This window comes from Melitaea cinxia, chromosome 10 (assembly GCF_905220565.1).
Source record: "Melitaea cinxia chromosome 10, ilMelCinx1.1, whole genome shotgun sequence".
NCBI classification, from domain to species: Eukaryota; Metazoa; Arthropoda; class Insecta; order Lepidoptera; family Nymphalidae; genus Melitaea; species Melitaea cinxia.
This window is the reverse complement of record NC_059403.1, coordinates 13489417-13509917: the sequence shown is the minus strand read 5'-3', so window position 1 is coordinate 13509917 and position 20501 is coordinate 13489417. Positions and strand designations below refer to the sequence as shown.

Below are 20501 nucleotides of genomic sequence, written 5' to 3'. Positions count from 1 at the left end.
GTTGATACTTTTCTGCACAAATGATGACCTCGTTGAAATCATAAGAGATTTTAAATTATTAGAATCTAAAATTAAATAACGTACTCGTAAAAACAGCCGCCATCTAGCGGCAAAAAGTTAGAATATTACTTTTACTACTTGACAGCAGGTGGCATTACTATTGTTAATATACTGTGTTTTTAAGATAAAGTTCTACGTATAGACAGTAGATGGCTCTGATAGCCATAAACGAGGTCATTGATATTTATTGCAACTATGTTCACTGTGGTTTAGTCAGTATTCGTTTTTTTTCTCACGAATCAGGTGTACATATAAGTTCGTTGTAACCACAATAAACTTTGAATTGTCTACAATAACAGTATTTATATTTATTCAATTAAATAAATAATTTATTCGTAAACGAAATAATTGTATTGCAAGAAAATATTGTATTAAAAAATATCTATTTTTTGCAAAAATACAGAAAAAACTTCTGTTACTTAAATGAAATTTGTGATTAAAATAAAAATAAAGATAAAAATAATTGTGGAATAAAGTGTGACAAAGCAAAACTTTCTCGCATTATCAATTTTGCGGTATTTAACCAAGTTCTTGAAAATGAGTTGAACAAACTTGCCCAAGTTTTTTGAGAAGAATAAAAATACAGTGTAAAAAGGGCAAAATGACTACGGATAGGTTTCACAAGTAAGTACGTGGACAGTACCTAATTTAGGTATTTCGATTACTATTCCTATTATCTGACCAGTTGCAAAGATAAGATTGTATTATTCATCGATATGTCTAACAGGTATTGTAATCGAAATGATGAATTTTAGACCTCTATATGAAAAAGAAAATTGTATTCCCATTTGTAATATACAACAAAACCATAACTCAATGTAAATTAAGAGAGTGAACTCGTATATTGTTTCTATACGTTATTTTAAAATGCTCCAGCGCCTTAGTCGTATTACTTATTCATTGAATTAAATTAAGAAGATAGCTAATTAAAATAATTACTTCACGCTAGTTCACATGGCGCATGGAATTATTCATCTAAATTATTTAAAAATAAAGGAGGAAATCTTATTCCATACAAAAAGGCTTATCACTTCGCAACAAAATATTTAAATTTTTGTAAAACAACGATCTCGTTTATAAGGAAATTCCGTTCCTTATTTACCTTGAATCTAATATTATTATAATACTTATAAAGATATACAAATAGACAACAAATTATCAAACCACGACTAATTTCTAGACGTAATAAATCGAAGTGAATCTATTTTCTATCCAAAGATTTGTTTAGAAAGGCAGTTGTGATAAAAAAATGTAAACAACTAAAGTGTACTGGAACAAAAAGCTTGTTTCATACAAGAATAGGCCTTAAGTAGATGTGTTAAGAATAGTTCTCATTTAATCTCATATTTGAGTGCGTGCTAACTAGAAATCGGATAGTCTCTACTTCTCTAGCTAAGTACTGGAAGTGATATCCAATTTCTATAATGAACGGACTGTTCCGACAGGCTTCTTCCGGATGCGTGCGAAGAACGCAAGTGTAATTTGAAAAATTATAAAAGCATAATGATAATTAATTGATATTAAGTATTTTATAATAATTAATAGAACTAGACGTAACTCGCGGTTTTACGCGTCTATTACGTAAGATTGCTCAACACTTATGGTTACTACTCGCTCCCACTACTGCATTACCGCTAGTGAACGAAGTAGATCTTAGCTTTTACAAATTTAATGATAATCTTAGCTTTTAAATCCGTCACCCGAGTTAAAAAAAGTTAATGCTTTGACAACTTCTGATTAGTGTATAAGTACATTTCATCATCACCATCACTTCAGCCTATCGCAGTCCCCTGCTGGACATAGTCCTCCCCAAGTTCGCGCCAGACATCCCGGTTTTCCGCAATCCTCATCCAGCCTACTCCCGCAATCTTACGTAGATTGCCGGACCAGCAGCCGTGCGTTTGCCAAGACGCGGTCTCCACTCCAGGACACGTCTGCTCCAACGGCTATCGGTGCGACACAGAGGACCAGCCCACTGCTATTTCAATTTGCTAATTCTGTGGACTATGTCGGTTACTTTCGTTTTCTGGCAGATAGTCTCATTTCTAATCCTATCTTGAGAGAAACGCCAAGCATAACCCGTTCCATTGCACGTTGAGCGACTTTAAACTTGTGGACACTGACAAGGCGACTGCCCTTGTCAGTGGCCATGTCTCGGCTCCGTGTGGTAAAACAGGCAGGATGCATTGCTCCAAGACTTTTGTCTTCAAGCATTGGGGAATTTTCGAAGGGAAAACTCGAAGAAATTTGCCAAACGACGCCCAGCCCAACCGAATCCTCCTATCGGCGTTCTTCTCGAAATTTTTGCGGCCTAGATAGATAGTATGGCCTAAGTATAGACTGCTACGTTGATTTCGTCGGCGGAAAATGTCTGCGATCCAGTGTACACACCGTCTTTTTCACTATGTTGTGTTATATCTATATGCCTAATTTAGTTACTTTCGTTCGTTGTTCGCAACATCAAAAAATAAATACGAAAAGACAGTTATCATTTATTTTTGACTGATTTCAACAAAATTTTAAGTATTACTTATTGTTATTATATTTTAAAACAATTAACAATCATACCTATAAATCAAATGAGTGATAATCAATCCGGTTAGTTCGTCAGAAACAGGGCGTTGAACCTTTTGGGAGTGCGCGAACCGTGTTTCTTACAACCTTACATTTCCGTAAACGTCACTCATTGTGAACTACCGGCCAGAGAGCCCTGATCATGAAATGTATTTTTTTATATCATATTGTTAAAATATTAAAACGCTTATCAATAATTTAATATGAATAATTATAACATTTAAAGACATTTAAGGTTCTGCACGGATTAAATTAACGGATTCAACGGGTATTCCGATTAAACATGAAAATGATGCCAGTAATCTTGTCTTATCAATATTTTTCAATATTCGGACGTGAATTCTGCTTCCGTCAGCAATATTGAATTTTTCAAATAATCTATTTAGAGGGGTCTTCTAATAATAACGTGATGTTTTTAACAAAATTTAGCCCCCTATTACCTTGGTAGTATGTGGTGACATATTAGACTGAGACCCCAACCAAAAAAAAACACGTGTATTTTTTTGCAAACTAAATTGAAATTATCAGAATATTATCTTTAAATACAGGTATAATGTGACTAAATTTTGAAAAATTCGGCATTGTGGTACAAATAGAAATTTCAATATCATTTAATTAATTTTCAATTATTTCGTGATGTTTTTCCAAAACCCTTACGAGTCTCACGTGATTAATGGACGACCCCTTAGGTAGTTTTATTGAGGAAGAGCAGAGCAAGAAATACAAATGACTGCTCAAAATGTGGAGCAGCACACCTGAGTTTGCACCTCAACCTTAAGACGATCAGAGCTAAATGAGACTGATCTGTGTAGTGGACTGTATTCCTATGGTGAGTAATGTGGCGAGAGCCCCTGGGGAAGGTTGACCGTAAGGTTGGAAATGTGCTTGCGATGATCTGTTATTCCAGGTGTCTATAAGCTGCGGTAACCGCTTACCATGCAGGTAACAGTCAGGGATAAAATTTGTACCTCTAACAATGAAATAAAAAAAGCAACTTTGTCAAATCTTAACGGACAAAATCAACTTTTCAACGAAATATTACTTTATTTGGCTATCGGCTGCGCACGTTATATTACTCGTTAAGCAAAAACAATTATTAACAAATAAAATAACTTTTTCAAGTTCAAGTTCAGTACTACTTTTATTACACGTCAGAGTTAATATCTTATCGTTCTGACAATATATTAAACTTTTATCTATATATATTAGTCTTTTTTCGTAATATGGATTAAAATTCTTTATTGGTATGGTGTAATCTAATTTATCTATTTATTTATTTATTGGTACAAAAATCCACAGTTATATTTTATGTTTCTTAAACCAATACAGAGTATCCAAACAAAAGCCAATTTCGGATTTTACATTATTTAAATTACACAGTTGAGGTAGTCAAAGTTGAGTTGAGGCAGTAAAACACAGTTACAATAAAAATGAGAAATATATAAAATGTAAAATATCCGTGGTCAATAATGTGCAGATGTGTATGTGTAATTTTGTGAGTGTGTATACCTTTGTATTTGTATGTAAGTGGATGTGGGTATGGGTAAGTGACTGTGTAGATTATTCATACTTGCTAGCAAGTTTCTCTATTACAGCCCTTTTAGGCACTTCTAGATGTGGAAAAAAGGTCAATCTCAGAAAACAACTTGTTATACTGTCGTGACAGTCGACATCTTATTGAATTCCTGCTATAGTTTGAGCCACAAAGGGGAACATGAAAGAGATTCGTGAGCTTGGTACGTCTGCTTGGAGTATAAAACTGTAACATATCTGATGTTAACTGAATGCAATTAATAGAATTAGAACAGATGTCATGTAATAACATAATATCCGCTACGTTACGGCGATCTTCCAAGGTGGTCTTTTTATAATGAGCACACGAGGTTTCATTTCGAATCCCTATGTCTAATGCGAACATTTAAATATTGAACAAATTTACGTTGAATTTTTTCCAAAACCTGAACATATGTTACATACTGGGGATTCCATACGGCGGAAGAACAATAATCCAGGAGACTTTGAACATAGCAAAAATAAAGCAATTTTATTGTATTTATGTTATTAAATTCTCTCGAGACCCGCATCACAAATCCCAGGGCTTTATAGCTTTTATCTCGTGTGCGGTCTATGTGTGCAGAGAAAGTCATTTTTTGATCCAACGTGACGCCCAGGTCAACAACAGAAGAAACCTTCTTGATTGTAGCAGCTTTAAATTTGTAGGTACCACAATAGTCGGTTCTATTGCGTGAAAAAGTAATGTGAGTACATTTGCTTACATTTATAGTTATACGGATTTCCCTACAATATTTGCTTAGTCTATATAAATCATCTTGAAGTAATAAGCAGTCCTCGATTGACTGTATTCTTTTGTAAAATTTGGCGTCATCGGCATATAAAATGAATTTAGAGTTCTGGATACAATTGCCTAAATCATATATGTATATAGAGTACAACAAAGGCCCAAGCAACGATCCTTGAGGAACCCCAGAATCAATCGTAATATAATTAGATTTGCTACTGCCAACGACAACTGCTTGAGATCGATTGGTAATATAAGATTTGAACCACCGATCCAAGTCTCCACAAATACCTAAAGAAAATAGCTTCTGAAGAAGTATGACATGATCCACGCGATCGAAAGCCTTTTCAAAGTCTGTATAAATTACATCAACCTGAAAGCGATCACTCATAATTTTTAATATTTTATTTGTGAAGACCGATAGATTGGTGAGAGTAGAACGACCCTTAGTGAACCCGTGCTGTTCCTGCGGAATATCTGTTAAACAATAGGATACAAAGCCCTGTAAACAATTTTTTCTTGAACTTTACTAAACGTATTCAGGATCGAAATCGGTCTATAGTTTTCAATTTTAGTTTTTAACACTTAATTGTGTATTGGTACAATGTAAGCTTGTTTCCAAACAGACGGAACTATATATTCCTTAAAAGATTTGTTATAAAGTATACTTAATGGGTAGGCAAGAATATCTGCACATTTCACAATAAAAGATGATAAGTTAAATAAATAATAATAAAGAAGTCAATAACTAAAGTTCACATATTTATAAAATTATAAATATGTGAACTTTAGTTATTTATTTCTCAACTAATGTTATAGAGGAAGGATTTGTATTTTTGGATGTTTGTGACTGATAAATTGAAAAAGTACTAGAATGATTTACGACAAGCTATATTTTAACGAAAAAAAAAAAAAAAGGAACAGCCAATGTTGTGTAAACCAAGCGGTTGAAGATGCGAGCGGGAAGCTAGTACATTACTATACTACCCTCGGCGTCTCAAACGTTCGTTCTATCCCTACTTGTATAATTAAATATTTCCAAATTCATAGAAGTCATAATGTGACTGATGCTTGAAGCTTGAACTTCTAGATAAACAGACTTCCAAACAAAGACATATTTTGAAATCGGATTAGTAACTTTTAATGAGATGGCCGACAACGTGTTAAAAACGGTGTGTACACTGGGTCGCAGACACTTTACGCCGACGAAATCAACGTAGCAGTTCAAACTTTCTCCCGAGGTCTTGGATCTGATACGGTTGAGGCGCGAGTTACCCGCTGTTTAAGTAGCTTCGCCAGAACCGAGGGCTCTTTCCAAGAGCATACGGAAACTTGTACGCAGAGACCTCCGCTGCTCTAATACGAGAGACATTACTGCTCTTATAAAGCAGAATATAAGTATAAAGTTTTCCAAAGACCATTAGGGAGAAGCCTTCTTGCGATGCTCAAAACAGTGGATGGCAGAACCGTTTGCTCTCGCCCTCAGATCTGAGAAGAGGTCGAGAAATTGTATAGACAGCTATACTCCTCGAGCGCACGCAAGCCTAAAACTCGGGACACCGAAGATCCACGATCCACCGAAACTATTTACCACTGCGCTGGAGGATGTCTTTAAAACCTTGGATTGGGAAGAACGATGCATCAACGTCAACGGCAAATACATCTATCACCATTTTTAGGCAGATGATATCGTCATCTTTGCGGAGACGTTGGATGAGCTAGGCCAAATGCTGAGTGGCTTAAACGAGTCCTCCCGACGAGTCGGTCTCGTTATGAACTTGGATAAAACAAAAGTTATGTTTAACAACGAAGTCATACCGAGAACGATATCGGTCGATGGTATCTTTCTCGAAGTTGTTCAGGATTATGTGTACCTAGGCCATACCGCTTAACGTCTCACAACGTGCAATGGAACGGGCTATGCTTGAGATTTCTCTCGAAGATAGGACTAGAAATGAGACTATCCGCGAGAGCACAAAAGTAACCGACATAGCCTATAGCATGGCCGCTGGAGTAGACTTGTCCTGGAGTGGAGACTGTGTGTTGGCAAAGGCAATGTGGAACGTCCTCCGGCCCGCTGGACCGACGTTTTACGTAAGATTGCCGGTGGAGGCTGGATGAGGATTGCGGAAAACCAGGATATCTGGCACGAGCTTAGGATGACCAGCACTAGACTACGATAGGCTGAAAAGATGATGAACTCTTAATATGATATTTCTGTGACAGTGAACTAGACTTACTTATTTCCTCATACTTTCTATATGACTATTTTGTTTCTCTCTCTCTCTCTCTCTCTCTCTCTCTCTCTCTCTCTCTCTCTCTCTCTCTCCTTTGTTTTTCCCACCCTCATACCTTTCTTCATAAAATAGCTTTTTAAACCGAATGAAAAAAAAACACGCGTATAACATACAAATAAATACTATTTAAAAATTAGTATTTATCTGTATATATTTAATAATAACTTTAATATTTTTTCACACTGCAAGAATCTTCTCCAAAGTGTTTGAAAACATTGAAAAAATCGATTAGAATGGATCCAGTATTTCTCAAATTTAGAGCACAACTAATGTTTCATTTTAATTTACGTATATAAATTCACTTTTAAGTAAATATTATGTTAAAATATATACAGACACTCAAATTCCAATATGTTCCAAAGGTTCCAATAACTTTTTCGTTTATAAAAACATCGGTGGTATGAAACTTATCAGCGTATAACCACAATATTTCACCCTACTCTTGTACGCTTCAGTGAGTCCACTGTATGAGGGATAACATTTTATATAAACGATTTAAAACCTAACGTCATGAGAATTAGATGCATTTACGTGTAATGCCATTATGAGCTTATCGATTGCAGGTGTCGCGATACTATAGCAACTGTGACAGCTTTAAATGTAAATAATATGCACACAAATAGTTAATGAATGTTGAGTTACGTTTGTTTTATGTTCTTATCACATACCACAATATATGTAGTCATGTGAATTTGTATGTACCTAATTGTTCGTAACAATGAACTCCAATTTACCTATAAGTATGAAACAATGTGAATCTGCATGAACCGACAAGTAAAACTTTAATTAGAAAGAGCAAATTTGGGTTGCATCTAATACGCTTCTCGATATTTGCGTTTCTAGATTTTAGATGAAACAACCGCTTATTTTGTTATTAAATGTTTTAGCATGCATTGTCTGAAAAAAAAATCTTTTATCTGGCACACAATTCACCTCTAATAAATATTTTGGAAAAATCTGTGCAGTAACTACAACATTTTTTGACAACATATTTAAAAAAAAATAAAAAGCGACCGACCGCAATACACAGACGACAGACGACATAAAAATACGTAACTGTGAAATTGGTTCGATTTTTGTCAACATCACCGCGCTATAACCGTAGTACGGATTTGTATGATTATTCACGAGGTGAATAACCACTCATACCTATTAGTCATGTCTTTGATCTCATGTCAATCACAATTAAAATATTTTATAAAATAGGATATTTTTTTATTTTTAATAAAATAAAAAATAAATTCATTACAGCCTATACAGTCCACTGCTGGACATAGGCCTCCACAAGTTTACGCCAAAAATAACGTGAACTCATGTGTTTTGCCCATAGTCACCACGCTGGGCAGGCGGGTTGGTGACCGCAGTACTGGCTTTGTCGCACCGAAGACGCTGCTGCCCGTCTTCGGCCTGTGTATTTCAAAGCCAGCAGTTGGATGGTTATCCCGCCGTTGGTCGGCTTCTTAAGTTCCAAGGTGGTTGTGGAACCTTGTTATCCCTTAGTCGCCTCTTACGACACCCACGGGAAGAGAGGGGGTGGCTAAATTCTTTAGTGCCGTAGCCACACAGCACCAAAAATAAATTAACAGAAAATAATTAATATTTGACATTAAATATTAAGGACACAATGAAAAAGGATGATGAAACAGGACGTTAGAATGTTAAAATAGTAGGTATCATTACATAGTAAAATTAAACTAATCCAATCAAAAACATAAATGTGAAATGACAAGAGCTTAATTAAATATTGCATTATTCTCGTATTCGACTAAAGAATCGAGAACCAAGTTATGACTTCACTCGGGATATAATTCAGGTTCAAGATTTGACTTGGCTATTTTTCACGTACCGGTTATATGGGCTTCCAGAACCGGTCTGTTTTTGAGAACCGGAATTTTCGGTACTTTGTATTAATGGAACCGGGATTTCCCAGTACTTTCAGTTCTTTTCAGTTTTTACTTTATAAAATAAGTATTATTCTTTAAAAAATATACTAAAACCCTACATTTAAATAGTTGTCGTTCAATTTTAAGTAAGTTAACAAAAAAAAAAATTAAAATTAAACAAATTTAATCACTTAGACTTCTCATCGCCATTTTATTATTTCTCTATTCTCGATTTTAGTAGTAATAAATAAGTCAAAGATTAGTAAGAATCTTCGCACAGCTACATCTTTTAGGACAGCGGCACTGATTATCTGATATATATTAAGGGATATATTATCCCGAAGAAGAAATTCTAAAAAAGAAGTAATGTTTACTCTAAGTTTTGCAAGAAGTAAACTGCTGAGATAAATTTTAAATATTTATGCAGATTTGTCGTGCTACCATAGGCTTAGGTGTCTTTCCAAAGTAGTAGTAACCTAAGACACTAAGCAATGCAAAGTGGTAGTTTCCAATATTGCGTCGAATGAAACGATTAACAGTGACGGGAATGCTCACCCAATCATCCTCTTACAGAGTCATATTGCCGATGGTTCATAAAATTTCGCTTATCGTTTTACATTTGTGTTTCCGATATAATTATTTGCTACAACAATTACGTCGATCGATTACGTACAACCGATAAAATCCATTCTTATTAGTAATACACAGTTAATTTACGATAATCCTTAATAATGTCTGATAAGTTTATCAGTTAAAATACCAGTCAATTGCTATGAATAATAATAATAATTTCAACATATCGTTGACGTAATTTTACCATAATTTGCTATTAGGAAATTAACTTTCATAAATAAAACACTCATTTTTTGATTAGATGTGAATTAGGTTTTTTTTTATATCACTAGGTCGGCAAACAAGCGTACGGCTCACCTGATGGTAAGAGATTATCGTAGCTTAAAGACGCCTGCAACATCAGAAGTATCGCAAGCGCGTTGCCGATCAAATCCCCAATCCCCCCCAGGAGCTCTGGTCACCTTACTCACCAACAGGAACACAATACTGCTTGAAAACAGTATTATTTAGCTTTGATCTTCTGTAAGGTCGAGGTACTACCCCAGTCGGGCTGCTCCATATTTTGAGCAGGAAATTCCTGCTCTGCGCTACCTCAGTTAAGGTTTAGGTTTCAAACCTTAAACTCAAAATGCAAAGTTGCCTAAAAAGTACCAAGCAAGTTGACAATAATAATATTGTAATGCTAAAATGGAGATAAGATTTTGCGCTTATTTGTAACAGAATAATGGACTCTCGCGTTCTTGTTAGTGAACAATCGTGTTTTACGAAATCTAAGTAGTGTAATTAAAGCAAGTGATATTTTGCCTTAGTTTGAACTCTGCGTTACTAAGCTCGCACTGCTTGCTCGATCTCGCAATGTACATCATAATTACGTCTAGGAGCTGCGTAAGCAAACGTTGGGAGACTGTTCACACGGCGACATTGCCTCATCACGGTGAAAGTCATTATTAACTATTGTTACCTGGTCGTGACACGCTTCACTTTTCATTGCTTCCGGTCGTTTGCATTTATACTATTGTTATAATTTTATGCTTATTATAGTATGTTCTATTTAGCGGTACAATTGTTACATTATACTTTATTTTTTTAAACAAAGTTAAGAAGTCTAGTTTTTTGTTTTTGCTCATTTGGAAATTCTTCGCTATAAGTAGATATACTCGTCCAATTGGTTTTATGGATTATTCGATGCTCCTTGTCATGGTTAGATCTCTTGCACTAACCTCGATGAACATAAGATTTAAAGGAAAATGGGTTTTTCTATTTGGACGTGCGGTTAAACAACAAACCAACTGTTCAGGATTTTTATTGGCGCAGCGGTCATAGCACTAGCTGTTGCGCTAGCGGTCGCGGGTTCGATTCCCGCTCACGACAGACATTTGTATCGGCCATATAGATGTTTGTTGTGGTCCGGGAGTTGTGCTTGTGTATTGTGTCTTTCCACACCCCCAAAACAGGATAAAATCCTACTGGGGATCGATGAGTGTGAAGCGTTTATTATTATTATTATTATTATTATTATATTATTTTAGGATAAACACAATGACTCTACTCGTCTATCAGCCAACGGTTTCACTTTGAATGATCTATTAAACATTGTTCTTTATTCCTTCAGAGCTGCCAAAGATGGACTCCTGGACGTACTCCGCGAGGCGACGAGAAAAGAATGCAACAACAAAGATGAGTCGGGTATGACGCCGACCCTGTGGGCGGCTTTCGAGGGTCACATAGAAGCATTGAGACTGCTGTGCGGAAGAGGGTAAGAAGTACTCAATATCTTGGTTTCATTTAAATGTGCAAATAATACTCAACAATATTAACAACAAACGGAAATAATATAAAATAATGCTTATAACTTAAATGTTATCTTGTATTTCAACAATAAATACTGTGTTATCTATTATTTATAAATATATCTAAATACAGTCGTTTTTTTTTATCAATGATATTGATTTGGTTATAAGAAAGTGTCAATTATAATTTTAATATCAATAATTTTCTATTTGCTTTCTAATGTTGTAAAAATATTATAAAAGTAATAATGTATGTTCTTTATTGTACACCAAAATTCCAGCACACGATAATAATAATAAAAAGATGTAGAAAGGCCACATTATCGCTAAAAGAGCAACTTCTTTTCAAATAACTATTCTACATATGATGTTTTATAAATTTTCTCTTAATTACTAAGTACAAAGTAGTACCTACGTAGTACTAATATGGGTGAAATACAATATTGTATTTTAAAATCCACGTTAGGTTAGCAACTCAAACATTAAAAGAATAATAGAAAACTAGTTCGAATTGAATTAAAAAAAAGTTTTATTTTTGGTTAGCCCATATATTGAAGAAGTCTACGTACATATAGACTACATAATATCATGATGCAACCAATAAGAGTGGAGCATCAATGAAAAATGTTGCAAAAGTGACGCCAACCGTTAGCGTTACAGACATACAAACAATATTTTTTAACACATTTTACTAATAGTCCATTTAGGTTGTTCAATCTGGACTTTGAATATTTTTGTGTCCAAATTTTTGCATTCTTCTCCTATGGACAAATGGGCTTATGCCAGCAGTGACTTAAATAAAATGTTTTTCCTGGTTTCGAACTGACGTGGAAGGTAACGAACTCCAAACATAAAATGCAAACATAAAAGTCATAATACTATCTATAAAAACATTTGCCATATTAAAAGGGGTTCTTGTCTATGAAGATTAGTGCACAATCATTTCATCTAGACAACTCGTTTTAACTATTATCGCAACGTTACGGATAATGTATTACTAGCTAATGTATTTCTAGTTATTATTAGTTCACGTATAATGTATGTAGGTATATCTAATATACCTAAGCCTGGTTTAGTACCAAAAACTGATTTCTAATATTAACACGTGAACAAAAAACAGAAATCAAGAATTATAATGAACAACTTTTTCGGATTTTACGCGATTTATTAAGTTTTTAAAAGCCCGAAAGCGACGTTTTGGATATGGAATGAAATTCGCGTAAACATTAGAAAAGAAACCAAGAAATTTAAAAAAACCCTAAGAAAATAACATACTCATGATACGTTAAAAAGGCACACTTTATTAAATGCAATGTATTTTCAGAGGCGAACCTGACAAAGCCGATTATTTTGGTAACACGGCACTTCATCTCGCCGCGGCTAGGGGACATAAGGAATGTGTGACGTTCCTTGTAAACTTCGGAGCTAACTTGTATGCCATAGACGTAGACGGACATACGGCGCAGGAACTAGCTGGTATCAATGGAAGAGACGACATCTTACGTTTTCTTGATCAAGCGCAAGGGAAACTCGAGAATAGTGACAAGTACGTTTTTTATAACACCTAAAATTTAATGCTGTATTATTGTTATCAAATCAAGATGAGGATAGTCATAATTTGTTATAAAATAATAATGTAATATAAAAACATAGTTTTACATTTCGATCATTGAAATCAGAATCAGTCAAAAATATTTTCTACAAAAACGTTTGAAAATATTTAAAAATTTATTCAATTCAATTTAAAAAGAAATTTAAGTACTTAACAAAAAGTTTTTTTTAATTTACAGGAAGAAAGCAAAGTCACTGAAAGAAAAAGCAAAAAAGGAACATGAAAAATTACAAAAGCAGTACCTTAAAAGACAAAGTAAAGCAGAAGTAATGGCGGAAAAGGAATTGAAAAAATTGACTAAAGAATGGGAGACTGGTTACGACGACATACCAACGATGCCTCATAGACCCAGTAATGTGCTGATGGCTCTTAAGGCAAAAATGACTCGGTCTTCAAGTCAAGGTTTGTATAACTATATTTGATGTAAGATGCAATCATATGTAATATATAAATTAGATATACACACCCCGTCACACGAATAGGACCACCCTGTTTTTCTTTACTACCCAAAAAGGTAATACAAAATAAATATATATATATAACAATGGTATGTATAAACGCTAAGAAGGCAATAGAAGTTTTCAAGTATAAGCAATCGAACATCTTAAACATTAAGTCCCTGAGACAACGCATGTAGGTAATTTTGACGCGTCACTGGAATACGACCAATGAATTTCCTTCTCCTGCGCGCCCACAATTTTAAAACAAAATTCATTACTGTGCATTTGCTTTGCATTTATTTGAAATATTTAGTAGTGAACAATATAATAGTAACCCTGCAGTCACCAACCCGCCTGCCCAGCGTGTTGACTATGGGCAAAACACATAAGTTCACGCCATTTTTGGCGCGAACTTGTAGAGGCCTACGTTCAGCGGTAGACTGCCATAGACTGAATGAGTGAGTGAGTATAATTATAATAATATTTTTTTTTTTTTTTTTTATTAAATTAACACATAAATATAACCACACTAAATTCGTTACAACTATGACATGTTCATGTCACGAGATGTGTATATTTTTAAGTTGATCTTAAATTAATATTTAATCAAATATATACAACATAAACTTCAGGAAGTGTTTCTATAGTAGTTATTGATTATTTATAGTTAAGAATATCCCATGTTTATGGATTTGTGGTATGTGGTGTTTATGGGTCTATGGTTATTATTTGAAAACCCAAAAAAAAAATCTTAATGGGCGCAATATTTAAGGTACGATAACATAACTTTACTCAAACTGTAAAGTTATATGAAGTCTTATGTATCATTTTCCAGGAAATCTCTTAGATGAACAACCGCGACCTACGTACAGCGCCCTAGTGGGCACGGTGAACTCGGGCGCAAGGGGGCGCGGCGCGGTGTACAAGAAGGCTCTCGCCAGTAAACTGAAAAACGGTACCCTGGGCAAGAACACACCAGGGAAGGACGATTTTAAGGTTACTATCAAACTTTGAAATAAGTGTGATAATTATATTATCTATTTATATGTTTATAGTTAAGTGAAAGACATGTGAGGAAAGGAAACACCGAGCCCCTTTAAAAGTTACTCTGACATTTAATTTAAAAAAACAACCGCTCTGGTGTAGTGGTACGTATCGGCGCCTAAACACCGGTGGTTTGCGTGCTCGATTCCCGCTCGAAATCGATATTTGTATTTGTACAGAAGTACGACAACGGAAAAAAGCTTAAATTTTAACGATAGTTAAAATTTTAATTTGTAAAATGACGCTTCAAATGTGCTTTTGAAGCGTATTTGAATAAAGTTAAAAAAAAATTTAAGTATTAATTAATTGACAGGTAGGCGAGGTGGAGACGACGGGTCGTCGCTCGGTGACGTCACTGAGCGGGCTCCGACGTGACTCGGAAGTAATGTACGTGGGGACGTTCGGCGCCGGCCCGCAGCAACGCGGCGCCGTGGCTGACGTCTTCAGCGAAGCCGAGCCCAGGAAGCAGACCCTCACTAGGTACGACCTTATTTCTTTACCCATATAATAAAACGTAATGTTTTTTTCATGCGCCAACTATTGGCCATCATAGGGATTATTGATTAAATTGTAAGAAATAGTTTTGATGTTTAAATAAAAACATGGCAAAGAAAGCCCTGCTAGAGAGGTAGTGCCGACACGCCGAATGATAAGGCAGATAAAATGTACTTGACTATAGAAGTCGCCACTAAAGTCACTGTGTATTTACTCAATTGCAGCCCATTAGTACAATGCAAGATCGAACCACGTCAGACGCAGACACTTCTACACAAACAACTCTTATATAATTATGATTTATTAAAAAGCTTTATAAGTTGTACGTATTAATAATAATTTATTCTTCAGATCGGCCAGCCAACCCGATTTCTTAGCAGCACAAGCAGAAGACAGCGGTATTGGACAAGAAGTGCTATTGCAAGAGCCAGCTAGTATATTTGATAGACCGGGCTTCGGAAGTGTTGCATTCAGGTATACTACATAACAAATTTTAAACTATAAATGTAATGTTCTGCGTGACTCCTATTATAAAATGAGATAAAATTAAGTCTGGCATATGAAAGTAATCTAGTAATAGTCAGTAAATAGTTTACTAAATGTTTTTCATTAAAGAAATGTAATTTATTGATGATAATGGTCGATATTATATTAAAATTTTACAAAACCAAAATATTTACAATTTAACTTTAAAAAAAATAGTTGAATAAATTTAGTTCAAATAAAATTTTAACCGGCTTATAATGGATAGGTATATGTTTTAGTTCTATCAACGCTTTACGAGAAACTAAACTAAACTAAAATTAAATAAAATAAGTAATAAATATAACATATTATAACACCACACGTGGTTGTCTGTTCCTTAAGAGCCATTTCACAAAAATCGGTAACAATCCGCGAAATTGTAATATTTTGACGTCGTTAATCTCAGTGTTGGATGCAATAATGTAATTTATATTCTTGAAATATAATAGAGCAACCTTTGTTGTAGTCCATAGTCAGATCAGAATTTTGTTTTATATTATGTGTATAAAATTATTAACCTTTTCATCAGCCTCCTCCCTGGGTAAACGGTCGCAATGTATACTTTGAAGTCCTACTTTTCAATAACCTCTACGTTGAAACCATTTTTAAAAATTTCATAATATGTGGAATATAATTTTGTTGTCCACTATCATAGATTTTTATTCCATTTGTATCTCTGTTAAACGATAAAAAAAATTTAAAGTTACGAATATTTTCCAAATAAGTACAATTTTAAAAGCGATATTTCTCTTAGAAAACTAAGAAATTTTAACGAACTATCTTCATCAAAGTAAACTTACATCATTAGGGAATACAAAAAAAAAAAATAATTAAAAGATGTAATTATTTTTAATACATTTTATATTAAATAATAAAAAGATAGTATATATTGCCACGCATCAAGCCCGGTAAATCAGTCGAGCGCAAGCGCTCTTAGAGGTAAGGTCCACGCCAAATTCTGCGCAGCCGTCTCTTTCGCTCACACGCGCCAAGCGCCTGTTGTTATAGCGGATAAAACGCATTTGATACTTTCATAATAAAATATAAATAAAATAAACATATTACGAAAATGACTGTAAAATAATATAATGATAATTTCTGTAAACAAATGTATAATTTAATTTTCTTTTCTCACACTATCAATAGAAATAGGCATTTCAATCTGTTTGTCTTGTTATTTGTTAATTAATATGTTTGTCGGTGTCGATGTCATTAAATGCTTTTTTATTCATATCGTAAATATTAGATTCATTCGTAAACTGAAAAAAACTAAATCAATTTAAAAAAATTGTTTCATAAAATTGATTTTCTTATTTTATTTTAAATTTATTGACTGTTGTTATATAACATACTTGAAATTTTTAACAAATTAATTATGTAAAAAACATTTTATACCATAGTTATAATTTTTATTATACATCAGAAAATGATCACGATGGTCTTTTGGTTGTCACACTATACGTACTAGCACAAAGATCGCGCGGCTCGTACGACTCGCGCGATGCGACCAAATTTACCTAAACTTGCAGAGCGTAAAATTGTGAAATGGCTCTTAAAGTAAGCAACTTAATGCTTGTGATATAGGTAACTGCCGACTGCTATAGCTAAATATTTTTTTTTTATAAATGGTACAATGTACATAAAAAAATACATAAATTATATATATTTGTATATTACACCCAGACTCAGGCGGGAATCGTACCCAAAACCCGCGGATCAGAAAGTATGACCACTACAAACTACGCCAATGGGCTAGTCAATAACAATTTATTTATCATATTAGTTTAAAACTAACATGCTATAATAAAAGAATGATTATTAAAAATACTTAAGTAGTAAAGTAACTCTTTAGTATAATTGTATTGCGTTGTGTTCTTTTATTATTTCTTATCATACCACCTAGATCAATAATCTCCTTACATAAGTTATAATAATAAAACATATGGATACAAAATGAATGCTTGTTAGGTAACAACTATAAAAGTTCAAGGTTGCGTTTCTTTGCTTTAATTTTTTTTTTTTTTTTGTGAACTTAATAAAGTGTCTTCTAAATAGTGTATGCGATATAAATGATCGAGCTGTTATTATAAGCTGCTCTTGTGTTGATGGTCCTTGTGCCGTGTCGGAGGCGCCTAAACACCAGCGGTGGCGGGTTCGTTTACCATTCGGTGTGGATATTTGTGTTTATACAAATATTTATTTCTGGTCTGTTTGTCTGTTCTTGTTGGTGCCCATCGTGCCTCGGAGAACATGGAAGCTGTCGGTCTCTCATCATATACACCCGATAGCGATTGTCATTCTAGTTACTAGTAGGGAATATATCTGCCAACCCCCAGTAGAGCTGCATGCTACTTGGTGGAAGAGGCCTATGCCCAGCAGTGGGATGTTACGGGCTGAATCGTAAATATTTATAAGTATTACAATTCTGGTATTTGACCTGATAATTTTTATATTGGGGTTTATAATTACTAAAATAATACTAGAAGAAAAAGGTGAGACGTACCATTTTCACGAGTTGCATTATCCTGCACGACCTTACTACTAACTCACCTCAACGAGTTGTGATGTTTCAGACGGTCAATAACAGCGACGTTAAGCGCTCTGCCCGCCAGCGAGGAGTTGTCGATAGGTTCGGCGGGCTCCCTCGCCGCGAGGCACGCCTACCAGCCCGCCGAGTGGAACTCCACCCAGTCTGGTAAGGACCGCTTTTACTTATTATAGACCATATAATATACTCCGTAGTACTGGCTGTTGCACGGGCGGTTGTTTGTTCGATCCCTGCTCACAGCAAACATTTGTGTTGACCATACAGACAGTTGAGTGTAAGGCTTTTTTTGTATTATTATTTAGTTAGCAACTCAATCTACGTCGTACTATTTACGGATTGCCCTAATTTTTACACCCGATTTTTTTTGACCAACTCCAATAAGATGAAAACAAGAATGTATTTTCATTCTATGTACACGTAGAAGAATTAAGAAGAATTATTTTTATTATTTATTTTGGGGTTAATGATATTTAAGGAACAGGAAACAGTCCTCGGTTGATTTCCGAACGTTTTTTTGTACCAGTAATAGCGGATACACCGATATTGTTCTTGACACACTTGCACACGTACGACTTTTTATCGGATGTACGATTTTCAACACAAAAATTATTTTTATCGTCTGTTTTACTTTTATCCAACAAAAAATCTAATACCGATTGTCGGACGCAGTCGGAAGCAGTTATTTTGTAATTATTCTTTTATGAATACTTTTTATAGCTAGCTACATAAGTTCTTAATTTAAAATCTTAAGTTTATAATATTTATGCAAATTCAGGAAGTTCAACAATAACATCGGACGAAGAAGCCGAAGCTGAAGAATCTGCTTACTCTTCTCTCGAACGCTTCCTTACTGCTTGGGGTCTTTCACAGTACATACAGAAATTTAAAGACGAACAGATAGACTTGGACGCCCTGATGCTGCTCACTGAAAGCGATATGAAGTCATTAGGGCTTCCTCTAGGACCCTACAGAAAGTTAGTAACAGCCGTCCAAGAGAGAAAGCAAGCGTTATCACACCCGGGACCTATGATCGACACCGCCATATAAAGTACAATATGAGCTGGCGGACAAAATTGGTTTAATCCATTCATTCAGATTAATGGCTTCCAACAGTGCTAAAGTAGCACGGATGATTTCGCCAACGTCACGTAGCATGGACATGCTCCACTACGAATTTAAAAAATTCATATTTCCTTTAAAAGTTTTTTATTAAATTCATATTTTTGTCCCGCTTTTTTATCTATTACGAACAATACATTATTTTTTTTTGTATTTTATATAAGAGCCATTACAGTAAAATTTGTCTTTTGTGGCCCATTTCATAAAACTTTGTAATGCTTATGCATTATTTTGTATATTAATAAACGCATTTAATAGGGACCAGTGTGATTTAAAATATTCAAATCGATTTGTGTTGTGATTTTTTTAGAATAAATATTCTCGTGCACAAGAACTATCTTAATGTTTAAAAACGAATTGATGTGTCTTGATTTTGAAGAAATGTTGTTGAAAAATTTTATACACTATATTTTTATTTGTAATTAAGAAAGTACAATTAAAATATCACAATTAAATTTATAAACAACTTAATTTTTTGTACAAACTTTATATATATTGTAGTTGTTTCTTTGTATATTGAACTGTTTCATTGTTTGTTTGTGTCTAGAGTGATAATAAGACAAGTAAAAATCATTTCTGTAATATTAAGTCTTGTGATGTGATAGACTTCATTCCATCCATACGCCATAAATATTTTTATATAGAAAAAAATATACATTTAAAACGCAATGCATTGTTTTATTAACAAATCAAATTAAATGGATAAAATTAGATTAAAACCAATATTTCAATTTTATAAATTTTATTTTCGATATTTTAAATACAAATTCAAACGGAAAATATACTAAAATCTCCAATAATAATACGTAATACCAAAATACATCTAAGTTGATTAATTTACAGTGACACTTAACTAGACAAATATTTAAAGTGACTGAAATATAAAATACACAATATTCGACGATAATTACGAATACAAATGATTTCTTGTAAATGTCAAGGACGGATATTGAAATTTTCAGTCATATTCAAATATAAATTTTATTGGATTGTAATAAAAAATCTACAACTATAATTTTTTATTGATAATTGCTTTATAATATGATAAAAGACTCAAAAAAAACTACATAGTATAAGATATGTTTTATTCTTACATATAATATAGTGATAAGTATAATGAGCATTTCGAATTCGTAAGGCACTTTCTGTTACGAAAATACGCATTCAAACCGATCGAGGAATAATAATTACATCTTAAGACCTTACGCTAAAATATTTGTTTTCCGATACTTATGGCGGAGT

The 20501-nt window shown here is 34.0% G+C and overlaps 1 protein-coding gene across 1 annotated transcript; it reads left to right on the top strand.

The window, feature by feature from the left end:
* Window positions 1–477: 477 nt before the first annotated feature.
* On the top strand, window positions 478–19928 carry LOC123657001 (Usher syndrome type-1G protein homolog). Its single transcript, XM_045592605.1, has 9 exons — window positions 478–684; window positions 11299–11442; window positions 12801–13022; window positions 13267–13490; window positions 14364–14524; window positions 14886–15052; window positions 15419–15541; window positions 18166–18287; window positions 18916–19928. Exons 1-9 carry the CDS (start codon window positions 662–664, stop codon window positions 19185–19187), a joined length of 1458 nt encoding a protein of 485 aa, XP_045448561.1. The 5' UTR covers window positions 478–661; the 3' UTR covers window positions 19188–19928.
* The last annotated feature ends 573 nt before the right edge of the window (window positions 19929–20501 follow it).

Coding starts and splice junctions, on each gene's coding strand:
- LOC123657001 (XM_045592605.1), top strand. CDS start 662: ATGACTACGGATAGGTTTCACAA. Junction 685..11,298: donor ACTACGGATAGGTTTCACAA/GTAAGTACGTGG, acceptor TTATTCCTTCAG/AGCTGCCAAAGATGGACTCC. Junction 14,525..14,885: donor CAGGGAAGGACGATTTTAAG/GTTACTATCAAA, acceptor ATTAATTGACAG/GTAGGCGAGGTGGAGACGAC.